A 19,148-nucleotide genomic window follows, 5' to 3' on the forward strand; every position below is an offset into this window, starting at 1 on the left:
GTGATGTCAGCGCGGCTGGCCCGCCCGCCGCCGCAGTGACAGCGACAGCTCCGCCCGGGCGCAGTCGGGCCCAGCCCAGCCGAGCCGCGCAGCCGGACCGGGAGCGGCGCGGGCGGGCCGGTCATGGCCGACGACTTCGGCTTCTTTTCCTCATCTGAGGGCGCTGGTGCCGAGGAGGACCCGGCCGCAGCCTTTCTGGCCCAGCAGGAGAGCGAAATCGCGGGCATCGAGAACGATGAGGGCTTCGGGCCGACCGACGGCGAGACGGCCGCCGCCCCGGGCGGGCAGGCGGCCCCGCCGGAACAGGGTGAGCACGCCCGCGGGGGCCGCCCGGCTGCGCTCCCGCTGGGTACGGGCGGGCTCCCGACCTCGTGGGGTAACGGCGGGCTGTGCCCCCTTCTGCCCCGAAAGCAGGGAAGGGTCCTTCGGGCCGCATCCACGGGGGGCTGGGGTCCCCGGGGGATGCACAGCATCCCAGGTGGGTGATGGGATCTGTGCTGCACCTCATGGGCCGAAGGTGGGGTGACCCTGCGGGCTAGGCTGGCGTCCTAGCAAGGGTTGTCTGGGCCTTTGCTTGTGCCCAAAGGGCTACTGGAACCTCGGGGATGTGGAGTGAATCCTGAGCTGGGATGTGCCAGCCATGCGGCGATTTCTCCCCCTTGTGCTCAGGCTGGGTTTCCCGGGTTGGATGGACTCCCGACTCCATGTTTTAATGCTCCCAGCTATGGCAATGTAAAATGCATCCAGGCGGCACTGAGGAGCCATGACAGCCTTGTCACTGTCCCCACAGACAGGAGAGCCCTTTGGGATGCAAAACGGAAGACATTGCCATAGGCAACGTTGTGGTCCCAGGCCCTGCAGGTAGAATGGCTAATTCTGATGTCTTCCCTCCAGTCTGCAGGGGCTCTGGCATCTGCTCTCTGTACGGACATAGGGGCACTGTTACCGCCGGGCTCTGACTCCTTCCCCTAACCCAGCCTCACAGGGTCTCATGCTGGCTGTGGAGCCCTGGTTTCAGAGCTCTGCACACAGGGCCATGGAGGCAGATCTGGGCCTGAAGAGTTGTTGACAGCCACAGTGATAAATGCAGTCAGACAGGCTGGAGCTGGGTGTAGTCGTGGGGGTGAGCACTTTGGGGACAGTGCTGGCCTGAGCTGCACTGTGTCTGTGCCTGCAGCTGGCTGGCCAGGAGAAGCCCTGTGGTCACTGGGGAGAGCTCAGGGCCTGGAGTGAAACTCCTTAAGTCTCTTCTCTCCTGGCAGCACAAAACCCTGTGCCTGGCCTGGCTCTCTGACCCAGGTGTGCAGCTCTCTGGGGCTGTGGGGGCAGATGGGTGCCTCATTACCAACCCTGACCTTGCAGCTCATCCCAGGTGGACTCCCAAGGTCCTCAGCCTGCAGACATTCCCTCCTGTCCTTGTGGAGCACAAGGAGTGTTTCCATGGGCCGTGTCCCTGGAGAGTTGGGTTGGCACTTGGCCGTGTCCATCGGCGGCCTTTGCAAGTTGGGATTGGTCAGGCTGTGTTTCTACAGCCAGAGCAGCAGCCTGTGTCAGTCTTGTGCTGGAGCAGTTTCCCTAATCTTCAGATAAGATTAAACACCAGTGAAAACACCATAAAGACATAAATGCCTGCAGAAGTTTGTGTGGGAGAGTTTGAGGTACTCGCTGAATCCCATCAAGGACAGGACACACCCCCCCACTCTTGGGGGTGTTGTGCGTGGGTGTGCTGAGCTGAAAAAGGCACAGACAAACTCCCAGAAACTGATCTGATGTAGTTTCATGAACACCAGCCCCTCTGGGATCACCTGCAGCTGCCATAGTTGTGTTTTTCCTTCTCTATTCCTTTTTCTCGAGCAGGTTTCCAGAATGGAGGAGCCACTGTCAATGGAGATGTCTTTCAGGTGAGAGCTCAGCCTTTTGCTGGCCCAGGGCTGCTAAGGAAGATTGGGTGGGTGTGGGGCCAGCATTCTGTTGCTCTGCCCCCAGCATTGACTGGATTTTGCTATCCAGCTGCAGAACAGTTACGGTGCTCCTGGAAAGGTCTGGGTCTCCTGTGGGAGTCCTGGCTGCTCCATTCTCTTTGAAGAGGTGTCCCACCTGCCATGACCTGCCACACAGCTGTTTGCAGGTGGCTTTTGCCATGAAGGAGTGCCTGGGCCCTAAGAGCAGGTGACAAATCATCCATTCCCCATAGAAGCCCCCTCTCCAGCCTGGGTAGCTTTTGCAGGCCTCTGGGGCAGGCAGGAACATCTCTTGACAGGGGCCAGAGCAAGCATAGGGCTGTCATGAGATTTGGATCTCTCATGAAGACCATTTGCCCCAGAGCCAGGGGCGTTTCGGAGGGACCCACCTGGGTCTCATATCCCTTTGGGAGCCTGAAGCCCAGCTCTGCTGTCAGCAGTGCCAGCATCTGACAAGCCCTTCACCCCACTTGGTGCCCAGCAGTGGGGCATATGCATTGCCCTTGCCTGGTTTACAGGATGATAATTGCATCAGGCATGGGACAGACTTAATTAGATTGAGGATCTTGGAAGAAAGCTGTAATCCCATGGCTGAGCTTGGTGTCAGACTGGGCATCTGGCCAGTGGAAGGTGTTAGAGGAGTTGCTGGGCCTCAGCTTATATGCAAGGGAAACAGCTCAGTCCTGGAGCTGTGTGGTCTCCAGTGAGGGCCAGGGAATCTCTGGGGAGCAGTTCCAAGGCCAGTGTCTGCTCTGTGCAGTGGGGCTGCCCAGAGGATACAAGAGCTGCAGTGGCAGCGAACAGCAAGTCAAGGAGGGAAATGCTGGGAAGGCTTTAGGTGACAGGGCCTGAGGCTGGAACAGCAGCTTGAGCAGCACTTTGGGAACACTGTCCCACATGTCCCAAGGTGTCACCCTTCCTATCTCCTATCTTGGCTTGTCATTGCTGGGGGTGTGGAGTCCTGACTGCTGCCAGCCCTCGGAGGTGGCTGGGCTGGGCTCTTGGAAGCACTGGTGCTGATGGTGAGGTGCTCATGTCCTGCAGGAGTCCAACGGCCCCACGGATGCCTACGCAGCCATAGCCAAGGCTGACCGGCTGACCCAGGAACCCGAGAGCATCCGCAAGTGGAGGGAGGAGCAGAAGAAGCGCCTGGAGGAGCTGGGTGAGACCCAAGGCTGTGTGTAGCTCCCTGTGCTTGGGGCACCCTGTGACATGACAGACCCCTTGGGGTCCCTCACCTCTTGGTGACCCTGTTGCGTCCCATAGAGATGACTTGTGTCCCTGCCAAAGATCTGCTATCCTTGGGGCACTGGCGCCTTTTGGCCACTATTGGTGGACACTGGGGACACGTCTGAGGGGCTGCAGCTGTCCTGCCTGTTGAGGGGCTGTCCAGCACACCCAGCAGGTGCCAGTGTCGCTGATGGACTCTGTCTCACTCGGGCCTTAGATGCAGCATCGAAGGTGACTGAGCAGGAATGGCGTGAGAAGGCCAAGAAGGACCTGGAGGAGTGGAACTTGCGTCAGAATGAGCAGATGGAGAAGAACCGAGCAAACAACAGGTATGTCGGGGTCAGCATAGCCAAGAGGACCGTCTGCCTTCTTGGGATGTTTGAGGGCCTCTTTCCCCACATAGGGCCCAGCCCTGCAGGGACAGAGCCTTGCCAAGCAAGGGGGGAGACCCCAGGCTTTGGAGTGGCTCTGGTGGCTGTGCAGAGCCGCTCTGGCTGGAACCACACTGGGATCACCTTGGGATCTTGGTTCCTCCTCCCCCTGCATGGGGCTTGCAGGGGGGCAGGGTTGGGCTCCAGGTTCTCCTGGTGTGCTGCAGTATGTGGGTCACTCTTTGGGAGGACTAACCCCCTCTGTTCTCTCTTTCTAACCCTCTGCCTGCCTGTCGCTCCGCTCCGCTCTCTCTCTCTCTGTGCCCGGGGCTAGGATCGCTGACAAAGCCTTTTACCAGCAGCCGGACGCCGATATCATTGGCTACGTGTATGTGCTTCTTACAGACCATATCCTGCCCCACAGACTCTGGGGGTCCCGGCCCCAGCACTGACTGCCCAGCCAAGGGAAGGGGGGATGCTGGGAGGTACCGGGCTCTGCTGAGGTACCAGAGGGAGGATGATGCAGCTGAGTGTCTCCAAGTGGTGGAGTTTTAGAAGATGAGTGGAGCTCCTGGAAATGCCTCTGTGGGAACTGGTTGAAGATGCAAAGCTGTGGGCTCTTATGCCTTTTTGAGGATGGCTCTGGGGGGTGAAGTCTTGGGAGCAGGCAGATACACCTGCACCCCTGGATGAACGATGTTTTGAGTGAGTGCAGCCAAAGGCAGACTTGAGCATTGCATGTCTCTGGGTCCCAGAGGACACTGAACTCATGAGCTGGAGTAAAGGGACAGGAAGTAGGGACACAAGGGTTGTTAAGACAGAAGGAAGAGTCTCCATGGAAAGGTGTCTGCCAGTGACAATCCTCAATGCCTTTGCAGGGCCTCGGAGGAAGCATTCCTGAAGGAGTCCAAGGAGGAGACCCCAGGCTCTGAGTGGGAGAAGGTGGCCCAGCTGTGTGATTTCAACCCCAAGAGCAGCAAGCAGAGCAAGGATGTCTCACGGATGCGCTCGGTGCTCATCTCCCTCAAACAGACACCCCTGTCCCGTTAGCTGTGCCTGGCACAGCTGGGAGCACAGCAGGCATGGCTGGGCTCACTGGGCCGGGTGGCTTCAGGGGCCGGCCCAGGAAGGGCCTCTCACTGCCTGCTCCCTGATCTGCGCCTCGGCTGTGCTCGAGTCACTGGTTATATAACTCTCCCCATGGTTTTCCTTTGCTTAAAAGGTGCATTGGTCTCTTTTTACACTTATTTATAAATCACTGTGGCATTTCCCCGGGAAGCAGCACTGGGTGGCAGAGCTGAGTTAGTGGGGAAGCCCCAGCCCAGGCTCTTCAGGAGGTTGTGTCTGAGGGCCTGGCTAAATGAGCAGGGAATATCCCATCCTGTGTTCCCCATTTCAACCCTGTGCTGGGAATAAACCTGCCTGCACCTGTCCTGGCAAGCCCCATGTCCAGGCCTCAGTCCTAGCCCTGAGGCAGGGATCCCAGTGGGATCCCGGACTGCTGCTTGCCTTTCTCATGGGATTTAGAGCAGAGCTGGAGCAGGGTTGGGAGGGTGGAGAAACAGCCCTGGCTTGGCTCCACACTGCTGGGTCCCGCAGGAAGCATGCTGCAGCATGGCACTGGCAGGGACTGAGGAATGTGAGTGCAGGCGCCTCGGTTGGGTCTGGACTGCCGGTGGCTGTCCCAAGCCCATCAGAACTCTGCCCAGCCTGGCTATGCCCCAAAAAGTTGGTGGGGCTCCAGTGTCCATGTTCCATCTGTCCTGCAGTGCTGGCAGCACGGTGGTGTGGGTCACTGGGAAGGAACTGTGGGGGGAGTGTGCAGGATGTTTCCTGTCCTTCCTCCGTGAGCACTAGCAGTTGGAAATGTGGGATGCCAGGCTTTGGGGAACCCTTGGCTTTGCTCTGCTCCTTCCCTTGCTATCAGAACGGGTGATGGAGGCTGTGTTGTTGCAGGGAAGGAGGTAGGAAGGCCCATCTGCTATGGGGTAGGTCAAGCCCCCCAGCTCCCTAACCCAGGGGCCCAGAGCAGGGTTGGGCAGAATTCTGGTGCTGGGGCTCGTACTGTCCCTGAGAACGTCCTGCACATCTGTCTGCAGTTGCTCTGCCCCCCTGGATTTGCCCACCTAAGGCAGTGTAGGGAGATGCCTCAGTCCTGCTCCCGGCTCGAACTTTCTCTCCTCTGCTTGGCAGGGATGGCACCAGTCCTGGGAACCTGCACAACTCCCGGGTAGCAGGAGAGGGACAGCCTTGAGCTGGTGCCCAGGGTCTGGCCTGTTGAGGGCTTGGGAAAGGCTTGCAGCAGCTTGGGGGGACATAGAGCAGAGTCCACAAGACATTCACTTGAGCCCCTCTGCAGAGCCCTGCTCAGCTGGCAATCAATTATGCAGAGCTCTCCTGCCCTGCAGCTGTGGCCCCAGGGCCAGAATATCACCAGTCCTGCTGCTGCAGCTGTGGGAGGTGCCTGGGCACCCATGGCTCTGGGGCATGGTCTCACCAGTTGGCTGGGAAGGTAAATGGCTGTGTAGGGAATCACTCGGTGTTGTGTTGGGAGTGTGCCCCCTGCCCATAGGGCTGATTGTTCCTGCCCGGCCCCCCTGAGCTCCAGCATGCGTAGACAGCTCTGCTGTGCTGCAGGACACCTGGGGACTTGGCTGCCTGCCTCAGCCTTTCATTGCAGAGCAGCGGGGAAGCACCCCTGGCTACTTGTGGGGGGCAATGTGCCCCCCTGTGCTCTGTCCCTCCAGCCCCTGCAGGCAGCTGGGCCCCTGGGTCTCCCAGCTGCCATATGCTCCGTGTCCGGCCGGGGCAGCTCTCGGGGAGCCATGCCCACAGCTGTTCTACATCCCCTCAGCTTTGGTATCTGTGACTGTCCAAATTACCTGTTAAAATAAATCAACATCTCCAATCCTACGGGGCACTGTCGTCTTTTTGCATTAGGGATGCATGCTGTGTTTAGGAGAACCCACAGCCATGAAGCCTCCTGTGGAAAGCATGGGGCTGGAGAAGAAACAGGACAAAAGAGGAGTGAGGGGAAGGCCAGAGGGTTTGTGCTTGGATGGCGCCAAAGCAGTGGCAGCAGGACCCAGGGCTTGGCTCTGTCCCCAAGGAGCTGCAAGCTCCAGCTTGTCCAAACAGGGTGAGCTGCTCCCCTGTCCACTGTGCCCTTCTCCAGCTGCCAAGGGATTGTGCTCATGGATCTGTTCTGCTGCTCCTCACACCCCTGCCCCAAGCTGGCTGGCTGGGCTGGAAGTGCCAGTGAGGCAGCCAAAAGCAGTTTTCTCTGGGAAAGACGCAGGCAGCTGGAGGGGGAAGACAGGTCCTGGGCTCCCTGGTGCTGAGGTGGAGCTCACCCTGCTCAGCACTGGCACTGGCTTGTTGTGCACCCTTCACGTCTCAGGTTAGCTCTGGTGAGCAAGAGCCTTCCTTCTCTCCTTGCCAAGGCCCACCAGCACAATTCCCTGGACAGGACAATCCATGTGCTTGTTTGCAGATAGGGGGCTCACCTCTCAGCCCATCGCTATAAGGACTCGGTACAGGCACCAACTCACAGAACAACATCTAGAATCAGCCCAGGCTGCTTGGTGAGGTGTTCCAGCACAGGCAGAGGTGTCTGTGCCCCTTCCCCTGCGGGTACAAACTGCCTGCAGCCAACAGTGCAGTGAACAGAGACTGGGCCCCGTCTCCTCCCAGCTCTAAGGCCCTGCCATGGGAGAACGAAGCTTCGTGGATCACCAAACCCCCTGGGGATCATGTCTGTCAGGACACAGGCAGTGCAGCTCCCTCGGGGAAGGTGTTGCTGACTCCCCAGCAAGAACAGCCGAAGCAGCAGCACATCCCAGAGAACACAGCCAGACCCCATTTCAGCAATGCGAGTTCCCTGCTTGTTTTCATAGGGAGTTTCATGTCTTGTTTCTTCTTGCATCACTACACCTTCATGATAGCCATACCCACTCCCTCTGCTCCCTGCACTGTTTACTGTTGTGGCTTCTCAGTGCTCTGCAATCCCGTATCAGTCAGAATCTTGCTGCAATTCACTTTATTACTCACCAGTTTCAATTGAACAGGTCATACAACCTCCCAGACTGCCTCCCTTGCTGCCTAGGGACTCTGTCCTGCCAGGACCAAGCCATAAGCAGCAGTTCCTTCCTCATGAGCAGCTTATTTCTCAAATGCTGGTCACTGCCTGACTACAACCACACCTCAGACCACGACCAAGAAGACACAATTTTATCAGCCTGTGACAGCATCAACCAGGGACAAGTCTGACAGGGTGATGGGCCTTAGTGACAATGCAGCCTCAGTGCTGCAGGAGAGTGAGCTCTTGGGGAAACAAAAAAAAATGCCACGGCCCAAATTACATGTTAATCACAGAGTGTATTCACCCCATTTCCAGTGCTGCAGAACTGGCTCCACCGAGACATCACAACAGTCTCTCAGAAAACTCCATCCTCAGGCAGGATCCACCCTGCTCCCAAGGCTGCTGGCAGACGCTCGTGTGTGGCCGCAGCTTCGCTCTTGTCCGATGTCACTGTCGGGATTTGATTGCCGTGGCCATCATGCCCCCCACCACAGAGGCGATGGTGAAGCCCTGGGCTACAACACGCGCCCGCATCATCAGCTGGGAGCGCCGAGTGTTGCCTTTCTTGAAGCAGATAACTCCGTAGGCCAGGACACCGACGGTGCACAGACAGCCTGCGAGGAAGGACGGTGACTGTGAGGCGCGGCTTCCCCCGGGCCTGAGCGCTGCGGGCCGGTTCCACCGCACTCCCGAACGCGAGCCGCGCCTCCCCGGGGCTAAGGGACCGGCCCCTCACCAGCGACCATCGCCCCGGCCCGCACCCCTAACTCGGCCTCCGTCCCGCCACCCCCCGCCCCACCCTCACCGAGGGGCACCATGGGGTTCTCGCGGGTCTTGCGCAGGAACTTCTCCGCGAATCCCTCCTCAGTGAACGTGGGCAGCGGGATGGGATCCAGCGGCGGGGGTGGCCCGGCCGCCATGGCCAAGGTGACAACGGCGGCCCTTTCCGGCTACCGTTTCCACCTCCTCCGAAGCAGTGTATGCCGGGGGTTGCAGTCCGCCGCGCGCACTTATCGGCGCGGCTCCGCCGTCTCGGAACTACACTTCCCGTGGTGCACTGAGGGGAGCCAGGCAGCCCCGTGACGAGACGGCGCGTGTCCGCCATGCCGAAGGCCAAGGGGAAGAGCCGGCGGCACAAATACTCCTACAACCTCAACCGCAAGCGGCTCTACCGCAGCGCCCGCCGCCGCGCCGCGCCCCGCATCGCCTGGTGAGCGCCGGGGACACGGGGGGCGCGGGACGAGCGTGGGATGGGGCAGGGCGGCCGGGAGCCGCTGCACGTGTCCGTGGGGAGGGGGACGCGCGGCGCCGCGGGATGAGGGGCGCAGCCGTGATGTCCCTTGTCCCTGCGCAGCTCGCACATCCGCCATGCCTGGGACCCGCACAAGTCAGTGGCGCAGAACCTGGCCGAGATGGGCCTGGCCGAGGATCCCAACAAGGCTGTCCCCATCCCGAAGAAGCTGCTGGTAAGGAAAGGTTTGGCCGGGAGCGCTCCTTTGGTGGGGGAGGTACCCTCGCAGCACGGGGCAGGTGGCTCTGGATAAGTCTCTGGCGGTGGACACGTTTCTTATCATGATCTACACGCTTATCTCACCAAGATCCTGGCGTGGGAACGAGCTATAGCGTTCCGGAGATATAATGGACTTTAGAACAAATGTAAAAAACGCCAGTCCATCTCCTGGGGCTTGCCAGAGACAAGGTGGGGTTGGGAACACTGCAGCCAAATTGCTCCTGATGACAAAGAAAGGCTCTTTGTGTACAGCAGTGCCAGCCTGGCCCATCTGCGTAAGAGGGCAACGTTTTCAGGTGAAAGGTGGCCCCAAGAAACTCTAGGAAAAAGTAGGAATGACCTTGTTTGCCATTTGTCTCCATTCACACCGTGTTTCTCAGCTGACAGCCTCGCCCACGAGCCAGTTTGATGGCACAAGTAAGGCTCTGCTTAAGCCAGCTGGGACGTCCTGCCCCTTGCAGCCATGTAGAAGCAGTTTGGAGTTTTGGGAACAATGTGTGGGGACATAGCACTCTTCCAAATGGGTTTTTCTTCATTTGTCTTTGCTGTAATTCAGGGGATGGAAGTGGAAAGTGACGGACAACAGCCAGGAAAGAAAATAGTGCGGAAGCCGTATGTGGTGAATGGTTAGTACTGCATTTGAGGTTCTCCTAAGCCCATGTGGGTTATTTTGTCATCCTGTGCTGTGCCAGGGGTAGGGAAGGGCGTTATTTCTTATCCAGCCTTGTGCAGGAGCATGTCTTTTCCGCAGTGTTTGTCCCTGCAGCCTCAAGAGGGCTCTTGTCACTGCGAGATGTGCTGCTGTGTGGGTCCAGGGTGACAAGAAGCCGTGGCGGCAGTACCTCACGTGTTTCAGTGGTGGGCTGGGTGGCTCTGAGCAGTTACACCCTGCAGCCTGGGCTGAAAGGGTCTGCTCGTCGTATGTGAGCTGGAGAAGAGCTGCAATGCAGGCCTGGATGCCTGCAGCCTGAGCAGAGGGCTGTTGTCTTGGCCGTTTTCCTGCACCATCATGCTGGGAAGCATCCCTGCATGCTCCAGCAGCCAAGCTGTGTGGCTGGAGTCAACCTTGGGGGAAGGTTGGGGACCTCTGAGGTGTTGTTGCTTCCTTCCCCTCCCTCATGCTACTTCTGCCCTCTGCCTAGAGATGGAATTGGAGGCCAGCCTCCCTGAGAAGAAGTCGAACACGCTCTCACGAGACCTCATTGACTATGTGCGATACATGATCCAGAACCACGGGGAGAACTACAAGGTACATTCCAGAGCAAGGAGCCCCTGGAGTGATTCAGTCCTGGATCTTCCCATCTGCAGGACGAGAATTGCTAATCCTCTCTGTCCTGGATCCTGTTTTGCAGTCAGCTGATTCTTAAGGGAAAAAAATGCTTTGACCTGTGGCCAGCTCCCTGTCTGAGTCAGGCAGTGATCACACTGGTGTGGGTGGGCTGGTTTGGTGTTTGCTCTTGGGGCTGCTCCTCTGACTTACCTTCTCTTTTGTGGCAGGAAATGGCTCGGGATGAGAAGAACTACTACCAGGATACTCCCAAACAGATTAAGAGGAAGATCAATGTGTACAAGAATTTCTATCCTGAGGAGTACAAGAATTTCATTGCATCACTCAAGCCAGAAAAAATGGAAGTGCAGTGACTACTCTTTTTCCTCAGGTTTACCTGCAAGTCCAGTGTTGACATGAATATTTTCCAAACTGAAAAAGCCTCTGGTGATGGAGGAAGGACCCTCGCTAGGCAGAGATGGTTGTAACTCTCCATGAAAGACTCTTTTGGCACTGACTGTGCTGTTCTGCTGACTTTCTGTGTGGCACCCAGCATTTCTTTAGCTTTGCTAAAATAAAATACTCTTTCTAGCTGCTTGTGAATGTCTTGTTTGTGGGCTCTTGGTTGGTGCAGTCCGGCTTTGGGGAGCTCCTGGTGCCAGCCTGTGTGATGTTGGCATTGGGCACGTGTCACTTCCTGCGGTGACAGGGCTGGGTGTGGGCAGCACTCAGACTTTGGCTGATTCTCCTGTAGGCTGTGTAAGTTGGAGCCGGGCCATGTGCTGCTTCCTTCCCTTCTGTTTGCAGCTTGGAAGAGGAGGCCGGGGTCCCTTCCTTGCTGAGGAAGTGGAAGGCAGCAGAGAGGTCACCATTTCATTGACAACAGGAGGGAGCAGCCGTTGAAAAGGTGTCACAGTGAGACTGCCACGTACTCCTGGAGGACAGGACATGCGGACAGGACACCGCTCCAGCCCCGCCACCGGGGCCGGGGGTGCGCTGGGCCCCGCCCCGGCGCCGCCTCTCCGGTGAGCGCCGCCTTCTCCGCACGAACTACACCTCCCAGCGTGCCCCGTGCCGAACCACCACACCTCGCGAGACCGTGCCCCTATAAGAGCCCCCCCCCCGCAGCGGTAAGTAAGCTCCAGCTGTGGCCGCTCGCCGCGGCTCCGGGATGACCGCTCCGGGCCTGGCCCTGCTGCCCCTCGCCGAGCCCCGCTGAGGCCCCGCCATGAGCTCTGGGCAGCCCGACGCTCCCGGTAAGGTTCCCCACGCGCTCCCCGCCGGCCTCGGTCGGGCGCGGCGGCGGGCGCTGAGTGCCGCGCTCTCTCCGCAGCGCTGGAGCCGGGCGGCGGGGCCCGCTCGGGCAGGATGTCGCTGCCCCTCGGCGTCCCGCGCCGCGCCTTCAGCTACGATGATGCACTGGAGGACACGGCGCCCATGACGCCGCCGCCTGCCGATTTGTGCGCCAGCGTGCTTTGGAAGCAGCCGGTCATCCCCGAGCGCAAGTACCAGGAGCTCTCGAAGGTACGGGCCCGGCTGACCCCGGCATGTCTTTGGGTACCCCGCAGCTCTGGCGCCCCTGTCCTGGCATCCCTCTTCTCCCAAGCATCCCCCCGTCCTTACACCCCCTTCTCCCCTCCTGCCTGGCTGGCGCTGCCCCCCTGCCCTGGCGGCAGGACCCTCGGGAGGGGCTGGGGACCGAGCCCGGCGCTGCTGCCGGGGCACACGGAGGTGTGGGTGGGACAGACACGTGCTGAGCGTCTCCTCCGTGTTTGTGATTAAAAAAAAACAACCGGCAGCCACGTGTAATTAAACTAGAGCATAAGGGTGTTTTAGGTTGGATGTAAATCCTTTATAGTAAGCGTGGTGAGGCACTGGCACTGTTTGCACAGAGAAACTGTGCCTGCCCCATCCCTAGAAGTGTTCAAGGCCAGGTTGGTGAGAGCTCTGAACAAGCTGCTCTAGTGGAAAGTGTCTGCTCACCATGGCAGAGGGTTGGAACTGGGTAATCTTTAAGATCCTTTCCAACCCAAATCATTCTGGGATTCTATGCTTTGAGAGCAGGACCAGCCCTTTTAAATTTAGAGGCTGTTTTTTAAGTTTGAAATTAAGCTAAACGTTGTTAGATGGAAGTATGTAACTCTGCATGTCTTTGTGCTTAACCTCTACTTTATACCTCCTAGGTTTTCAAATCTCTTGTGGGAGACAGCCAAAAGTTGTGGTTTGGTATGAAAAGTAAACTCTCCAGTCAGAGAACTCCTGTTTTGGGAGGAGGAAGTCAGTGTTGCAGAGGATATTTTGCTTTCTGGCATTTATTTTCTGTTTCTTTGCTGGGGTCTCCTCGTCAGTGGTAGAATTACGACCACAGGACACATTGAACAAGAAACATAAAAGGAATGAGCTGGGAAAACAAGTTGTTTACTCCAGGCTCTACTCTGTGTGTGCCATTCTGTGAACAGCTGGTGCTTCAGCTGCCTGTGGAAGGTGCTCTTGGTGCTTTTGCCCGGTTGACCTTGAAGTCCAGTTTGCATTTAGGAGAACAACAGATGGTCTGGGTTTTTTTCCTGTTGGTCTTTTTGTAGTTGGACTAACAACTTGTTTTCTCTGAGGCTGGTAGGTTTGGTGTTTGGTGTAAGTTGCTTGTTCATTGCTGTGAATTCTAAGGTTCTGAACATTCCTGGGCTGCAGCGAGCACAGCACAGGGATTTCTCCCATGGGATGAGGGCTGGCTGCCGGGGCAGCATGGCCTTGTCTCACTTGTGTAGTTAGAGATGTGTCCTGGCCAGGTGTTGAGATGCTTTTCCATCGCAAACTGTTCCCTGCTGCTTCCCCACAGGATGAGGAAGGGGATGCCAACATGAAACCTGTCGTAACTCCTTCGTCATCCACAGAAAATGTGAACAAGGTGCCTGTGGTGAAGGCCAAGGCCACTCACGTCATCATGAACTCCCTCATCACAAGTAAGAACTCTCCTCTCACACTCTCATGTGGGTTGGGTCCTGAGGGTGCTCCAGCTTGGTGATGCCTCAGGGTAACTCCTGGAGAGCTCTTTGGTTCACACCGGCTCTGCTCTGGAGCTCTGTGAATTTGTTTTTCTCAGAGGATGTTTCTAGAAGGAAGCAAAGAACTGAGGAATAAGCCACATGTGGTGCTTCTGTGTTTCCAGGGGCGGGGGGAGGAGTGCAGAGTTTGTTGTTTGCTGCAGTCCATGTTCCTGGAGTGCAGGGGCTGCTGCTGCTCTGTTTGCTTATTAACTTGCTGTTTCTGAATGACAGGCAGAGCTCTACCATTAACCCAAGCAGCGAGCAGAGCTGACACAGTGTGCTAATGGAGCACTTGCTGCCATTTATGTTGTTAATAGCAGCAGCTGCCTTGCTAACTGCAGCACTTCAAACATAAATCATGATGCTTTAAAATAAAATTGGGTCAGTTATGTTTGCAGAATGGATGTGCCCTTTTGCAATAAGAGGAATTATTTCGGTGTTAATCTGTCCATGCTTCCTCTTCTTTCAGCAGCTACAAATAACAGGGATCTGAAAATAACTTTAGGATGTGAAGTGTTATCTGTTTTAAATAAGACAATGAGCTTTTCCACTAACCTCTTTGTGCTCTGATTTCTTTTGACTTTTCTCCTAGTTCTACTAGGGAGTGAACATCTTATGCTGGGGTTTGGAGAAAGTGCTTGTGTTTTTCAGAAGTGAGGTTGATATCAGTATAAGATGCTGGCTCTGTATCTGTCTGAAACAGCTTATTTTACCTGATCTAAAATCACTGAGAGTCTTTAAAACATGATCAGCAAGGCTCCCTTGAATGCAATGGGCCACTTAAAGTGTCCAGCTTATTGGGTTCTCCTAGATTGATGAAGTTGCGAGTAGGAGTGATGCGGTGTCTGGGGTGAGATGGGATTAATTACAGGTGTTGTATTTGTGATATATCTGGTGATTTGGGACAAATGTGCTCATCTGGCTTAGCCCTGTGTCTCAGGGTAGTTGTGAAGTCAGAATATCTCACCAGCTTCAATTTTCTGCTTCAGCTTGTTACAGTCTGTGAATGATAAAAAATGAAGGGTTTGCATTCAGTTACTGGAGCTGCCTTTGCTGGAACTGCTTGTGGTGGCATTTCTATGTGAATTTGTGCTCCTGTGTTCCAGAGCAGACTCAGGAGAGCATCCAGCGCTTTGAGCAGCAGGCAGGGCTGAGGGAAGCTGGCTACACACCCCACAAAGGCCTCACCACTGAGGAGACCAAGTACCACCGAGTGGCTGAGGCACTCCATGTAAGGCTTGTTTACCATTGGATTTCTCTGTGTGGGATGTGTCTGGTTGAACATTTACCTGGTGATGTAACTTTTGCAGCGTGTTGCCAAGATTTTCCTTAAGCTCATTGGGTTGAGTGAACTCAAAAAGTTTACCCACTTTTATTTTAAAGTTAACATTAGCCTTTGTAGTTTTGAAGCAGCTTTTTTTTCCTGAAATCTGTCACATTTCACTGTCATATCAAACTATGACAGTTGTCTTTCCAAGTGGGGTAAACCCTACACAATCTAATATCTTGCTGTACTTTTGAATGGGGCCTCGCAGTTGATTTCTGTGACTGTGTGTCCAAAGAGAACTTTTAAACTGAATTTATTTCCATTGTGGAAGTTACCAGATGTGTCTTATTGAAAACAGAAGTCTCGAATGAGCATGTTACTGTGGGCTAATTTGGAGTTGGAGTTTAATAGTCAACTCTTCCAGTGTCCTCCCACGAGGCCAAAGTTTCAATAACTACGTCCATGAATTTTATTAGTGTGGCTTGAATAGCCACAGGAAACATTACAAGGTACCCTGTGTATTTTGTGTTTGAACTTTAACTGCCCTTCAAATGACTTCTTCAAAGTTCAGTTTGTACTGTCCAGCTTGCAATAACATGGTTTGCATACACCCAGTTGCTGTTTATTTTGTGCCCAGGTTCATCTCTTTTCCAGAGCGGTGTTTCCATCCTGATATAAACTGATTGCTTCACAGTGTCTGGTATTCCTGACCTTGTACCTTCTGTGAGAACTGCTCTCACCCTCATTAGAGAACTGGTGGGACTGAAAGCTTTATTGCTCTGAAAAATGCTGGAGACAAATGGATGCTGTGGCATTTAGACCAGGTAGCTGAAGTGAGTTCTGCTGCATCCACAACCTCCATATGAGAGCTGGTGTTCCCTCCTGTAGCCTGAAGTGAACTTTCAAAATGCTTATATTTGATGTGGAGAGAACCTTAAGGGGTTGTATGCAGGTATTGTCATACTGGGTACAGCTTTAGGTGTGGTGACGCTTATTCTTTATCACCTGTGATAGAAACAATTGTCTGGTTTTGACAATAAAACTGGGTGTTTTTCCTTATGTCCAGTATTTAAGCTGTGTTGCTTCTGTTTCTCTTGCCTCTCCTGACAGAACCTAAAAATGCAGAATGGAGAGACAACAAAAGATGACAAACAGAATTCTTCTGCTCAGTCCACTCCAAGCAGCACCCCTCACTCCTCCCCCAGGCATAAACCCAGGTACTCTGCCTCCTTTGGTTTCCTACAGGCTGCTGAGGTGGGAGCTGCTACAAATAACCTTCTTATTCTGTGAGGGACTGTACAGGGTGAAATTTAGAGCCTGATGAGGGTTTGTGTTGGATAGATCCGAATGCTGGAAGCCTGTGGAACTTAAGCAGGCATATCTTATCCTGGGTAGTAACAAACCTCTTAAGATTTCTTCAAATGCCTTTTTTAACTACATGACAAGTTCCTGGCATAGTGGGGTCATTTGAGGTATTTATTCTCATGTTTTAAACATATAATTTTTTTTTTTTCCTTAGGGGTTGGTTTAGTCAGGGATCCTCTACTTCTATCACTGGCTCAGACTTTGCCATGGAAGGTGCTGCAGACAGATTGCCATCTGAAAGATGGAGCTTTTTTGGACCCCGAGCTGTCCAGAAATCGGCTAGTGACACAGGTATGTCCTTGAAAATCTGCTTTGCAAAGAGCAAGAGGGGAACTGTCACACAACAGATTTGCTGGCTCTTTCTGGAGTCTTATCCTACTTGCCTTGTAACTCTCCAGGACCACCTTGGGAATGTGTGCTAGCATATAATTTCTGGGCCTAAATATAGAGCTGTGGGGAAAAACCTGTGCCAAGGGTCTGAAAGTAGAAATAACTTGCAGTGGGAGGGGTAGGGTGTGAAGGGGTGACACCTTTTTACTCTTTCTCTGATGTGTGATGCAACCAGGACTGGAAGTGCCAGCCCTTGATATGGAATAGGCTTCAGATGTTACAAAGCTGCTGGAATTTGTATAGGCTGTCTGTGGTGCTGAGTGTCAGTGACACTACTCGCTCCTGGCAGCAGTAGGAAATGGATTTGACTGGTTTTCCTAGTTTTTACTGTGATATTTTTTTTTTTTCCATCAGGAGGATTTACCGTTCAGTCCTATAAGGGTGCCCAGAAGCCATCCCCAATGGAGCTGATGCGTGCTCAGGCTACGAGGATGACAGAGGATCCAGGCACCTTCAAGCCACCCAAAATGGACATTCCAGGCACAGATGGGAGGAAACAATCTCCACGTTCCCACAATATCAAACCTCGGGATCTGAACGTGCTCACTCCCACTGGGTTCTAGAGGAAAGCTTCCAGTGTCTTTAGCAGGCTCCAGGATGTCTTAGGCTCTGCTCCCCTGTCCCGTGTGCTGCAGTAAAGTAGGAAAGTCTCCCTTTCCAGCTCTTCATCTCAGAAAAAGAAACAGTCGTGATTGTCCTGCTGAAGCCAGTTTTGGAAAAAACTCCTGCACCAGTTCTAAACCAGTGTAAAGCATCCTGTCCACTGCACTGGTTTGGGCTGCCAGGCTGCTGTGGATGTGCTTGCCAGTACACCACACCACAGTGAAACCCTGAGCCATGTTTTTATGGGACAGGATTCCATGTGGTGTGGGAGCACCTGGCTTGTATGCCTGGAATCTGGTTGTCTTGCTCTGCTCAGTGCTGAAGGACCCACAGGAGGACTGGTTCTGCCAAGAGATCAAGCAGAAAATGATGTGAACGAGCAAGGACTGAAAACTGGACCATTAACTGCCGGAAGGAAGATGGGGTGGGTCAGTATAAATGTAGCACTCCCTCACTGTCCAGTGTGACCATGTTTTTTCTTCTTGGAATGTGTTTTAAAGGGAAGAGGGACGTAGTGACCATTCTAAGATGTTTTCATTGGAAAGGCAGGGAGCAGAATCTGTTGGGGCTTGGAAGTAATGAGGAAGAATTCCTTTTCTCCAACTCTTCATCTTCCTCTAAGAAGGTGGATGTAACCAAAGCTGGTGTGGCTTGAACCAAGTAATCCCCCTCTTTTTGTTCTGCAAAACAGCACTGTCCTGTGTTCTAGACAGCACATTTGCAGGTGTTCTGGCACTCTGGATGCTGCTTGATTTGTTTTTGTTGTTTTTTTCCCTAGAATCGTGTAGAATGTATTGGACACTGGAAACACTTCTCAGACAGGGTATTTTATTTTATCAGCATTAAGTGTGTTCTGCAGGGCTGGGGGAGGACTGAGGGCAGACCAAGGCTAAAGATTCCTACCTGGTAATGTACAGCTGGGTGTGATCCTTGACCTAGTCTGAACCAGTTCCTGGGAACAGCTAACACTGCCTTTCAGGAAATGTGGAAGGAACTCCTGGCTACCATCTGATCTCTTAAGCTTGATAGGCAGCATTGCTCTGTACTCCTCAGCTGTGCTGTGGCAAATGGGTCTCCTCAGGTCTGCTCTTGATCTCATGGCTGTGTTGCAGTCCCTCAGCCAGCAGCAGCCTTGCATCTGGAAGTTTCTCTGTTGCCAGGACATTATACAGAGGTTACTTAACAGGTGGTAACTGTTGAGCTCCAGGGTTTCTGCCTTCTTAAACCAAACACTCCCTGGAGAGTGAGACAGGGCTGGCTCCCTTGGCTGGCTGCTGGCCCCTCTGAAGCAGCACGTTTTGTAGCACTGCTTTCTCTCAAGCTTCAGCAGCACTGCCAGTGATGTGTTGTGTGAAAGTCCCCCACCCAAACCAGCAGTTCTGTCACCGCTCATTTGCACCTTTGCAATCAGGCTCTCATTTGACATTAATTTATTTGTTGACCGTATTCACGTCTCCTAATGTGTGTGTTTGTTTTGTTTGTAACAGGACAATAAAAGCCTTGTGGAATGGAAGTCCACAGTGTGTGTTGGTGCTGGCAGAACACTGTGGGGCTGTCCAGTGAGTGTGGGGTCAAGGTTCTGGTGGATAAGGCTCTAGCAGCACCTCACTAGGGTGAAATACTTGCCCACAAACTCCCCTTTCACAGGGAGACTGGGTTTACAGCCAGGCTCAGTTCTGTCTTAGGTCTTGTGCAGATGAAACTAAACATGAAGTCTTCGTGTTTTCTTGAGCAATCCAAATTAATTTTCCTGAGATTTTGTCTCTTGTTGCTTATGTGCTGTGTTTCCACCTGTACTGTGGAGGTGGGCACAGGTGTGGGACCTAGGCTGGTGTTCCCCTAGAGGTGCCCAGTTCCCCTCTGGAGAGTGATGGTTTGGTGCTGTTGCGGTGTTTTTAGCTGCTCTTTAAAGTACTGCTGATGGAGCACAGGATTCACCTGGGCTGGGGAAGTCTGAGCTCTGAATGCTGGTGTTCCCTGTGCTCCTGGAACGTAAGCTGAGATAGAAGTCATGGAACAGATGTAGGTATTGAGATACAGGCTGCTGCTGTGGTCCTGA

At 54.3% G+C, this 19,148-nt stretch overlaps 4 protein-coding genes across 5 annotated transcripts; 3 read left to right on the top strand and 1 right to left on the bottom strand.

Annotated features, from left to right (window-relative positions):
- Positions 1–47: 47 nt before the first annotated feature.
- CLTB (clathrin light chain B) lies at positions 48–6,475 on the top strand. Of its 2 annotated transcripts, XM_040077907.2 has the most exons (6): positions 48–307; positions 1,858–1,901; positions 3,006–3,123; positions 3,409–3,520; positions 3,897–3,950; positions 4,441–6,475. In XM_040077907.2, exons 1-6 carry the CDS (start codon positions 124–126, stop codon positions 4,610–4,612), a joined length of 684 nt encoding a protein of 227 aa, XP_039933841.1. In that variant the 5' UTR covers positions 48–123; the 3' UTR covers positions 4,613–6,475. The 2 variants fall into 2 exon arrangements, with proteins under 2 accessions (XP_039933841.1, XP_039933842.1); XM_040077908.2 differs by lacking the exon at positions 3,897–3,950 and having other exon boundaries at positions 63–307.
- A 1,444-nt stretch (positions 6,476–7,919) lies between these two features.
- Positions 7,920–8,626, bottom strand: HIGD2A (HIG1 hypoxia inducible domain family member 2A). Its single transcript, XM_040078521.2, has 2 exons — positions 8,449–8,626; positions 7,920–8,257 (listed from the first exon to the last, which is right to left on the bottom strand). Exons 1-2 carry the CDS (start codon positions 8,561–8,563, stop codon positions 8,091–8,093), a joined length of 282 nt encoding a protein of 93 aa, XP_039934455.1. The 5' UTR covers positions 8,564–8,626; the 3' UTR covers positions 7,920–8,090.
- A 66-nt stretch (positions 8,627–8,692) lies between these two features.
- NOP16 (NOP16 nucleolar protein) lies at positions 8,693–11,011 on the top strand. The gene is made up of 5 exons (XM_040078520.2): positions 8,693–8,853; positions 8,998–9,109; positions 9,710–9,779; positions 10,296–10,402; positions 10,651–11,011. Exons 1-5 carry the CDS (start codon positions 8,747–8,749, stop codon positions 10,792–10,794), a joined length of 540 nt encoding a protein of 179 aa, XP_039934454.1. The 5' UTR covers positions 8,693–8,746; the 3' UTR covers positions 10,795–11,011.
- Positions 11,012–11,569: 558 nt separating this feature from the next.
- On the top strand, positions 11,570–18,602 carry KIAA1191 (KIAA1191 ortholog). Its single transcript, XM_040078058.2, has 7 exons — positions 11,570–11,676; positions 11,754–11,944; positions 13,257–13,380; positions 14,571–14,695; positions 15,842–15,948; positions 16,251–16,387; positions 16,841–18,602. The coding sequence occupies exons 1-7, from the start codon at positions 11,649–11,651 to the stop codon at positions 17,047–17,049; spliced, it is 921 nt and encodes a 306-aa protein (XP_039933992.1). The 5' UTR covers positions 11,570–11,648; the 3' UTR covers positions 17,050–18,602.
- The last annotated feature ends 546 nt before the right edge of the window (positions 18,603–19,148 follow it).

Source organism: Hirundo rustica, chromosome 14 (genome assembly GCF_015227805.2).
Source record: "Hirundo rustica isolate bHirRus1 chromosome 14, bHirRus1.pri.v3, whole genome shotgun sequence".
Classification (NCBI taxonomy): domain Eukaryota; kingdom Metazoa; phylum Chordata; class Aves; order Passeriformes; family Hirundinidae; genus Hirundo; species Hirundo rustica.

Bases quoted from the DNA above. Each gene is read 5' to 3' on its own strand.
- HIGD2A (XM_040078521.2), bottom strand. From the start codon at position 8,563: ATGGCGGCCGGGCCACCCCCGCCGCTGGATCCCATCCCGCTGCCCACG. The intron at 8,258-8,448 runs GTGAGGGTGGGG...CCTTCCTCGCAG, and splicing joins GAACCCCATGGTGCCCCTCG to GCTGTCTGTGCACCGTCGGT.
- KIAA1191 (XM_040078058.2), top strand. From the start codon at position 11,649: ATGAGCTCTGGGCAGCCCGACGCTCCCG. The intron at 11,677-11,753 runs GTAAGGTTCCCC...CTCTCTCCGCAG, and splicing joins TGGGCAGCCCGACGCTCCCG to CGCTGGAGCCGGGCGGCGGG. The intron at 15,949-16,250 runs GTACTCTGCCTC...TTTTTTCCTTAG, and splicing joins TCCCCCAGGCATAAACCCAG to GGGTTGGTTTAGTCAGGGAT.
- CLTB (XM_040077907.2), top strand. From the start codon at position 124: ATGGCCGACGACTTCGGCTTCTTTTCCTCATCTGAGGGCGCTGGTGCC. The intron at 308-1,857 runs GTGAGCACGCCC...TTTCTCGAGCAG, and splicing joins GGCGGCCCCGCCGGAACAGG to GTTTCCAGAATGGAGGAGCC. The intron at 1,902-3,005 runs GTGAGAGCTCAG...CATGTCCTGCAG, and splicing joins TCAATGGAGATGTCTTTCAG to GAGTCCAACGGCCCCACGGA.
- NOP16 (XM_040078520.2), top strand. From the start codon at position 8,747: ATGCCGAAGGCCAAGGGGAAGAGCCGGCGGCACAAATACTCCTACAAC. The intron at 9,780-10,295 runs GTTAGTACTGCA...CCCTCTGCCTAG, and splicing joins GAAGCCGTATGTGGTGAATG to AGATGGAATTGGAGGCCAGC. The intron at 10,403-10,650 runs GTACATTCCAGA...CTTTTGTGGCAG, and splicing joins ACCACGGGGAGAACTACAAG to GAAATGGCTCGGGATGAGAA.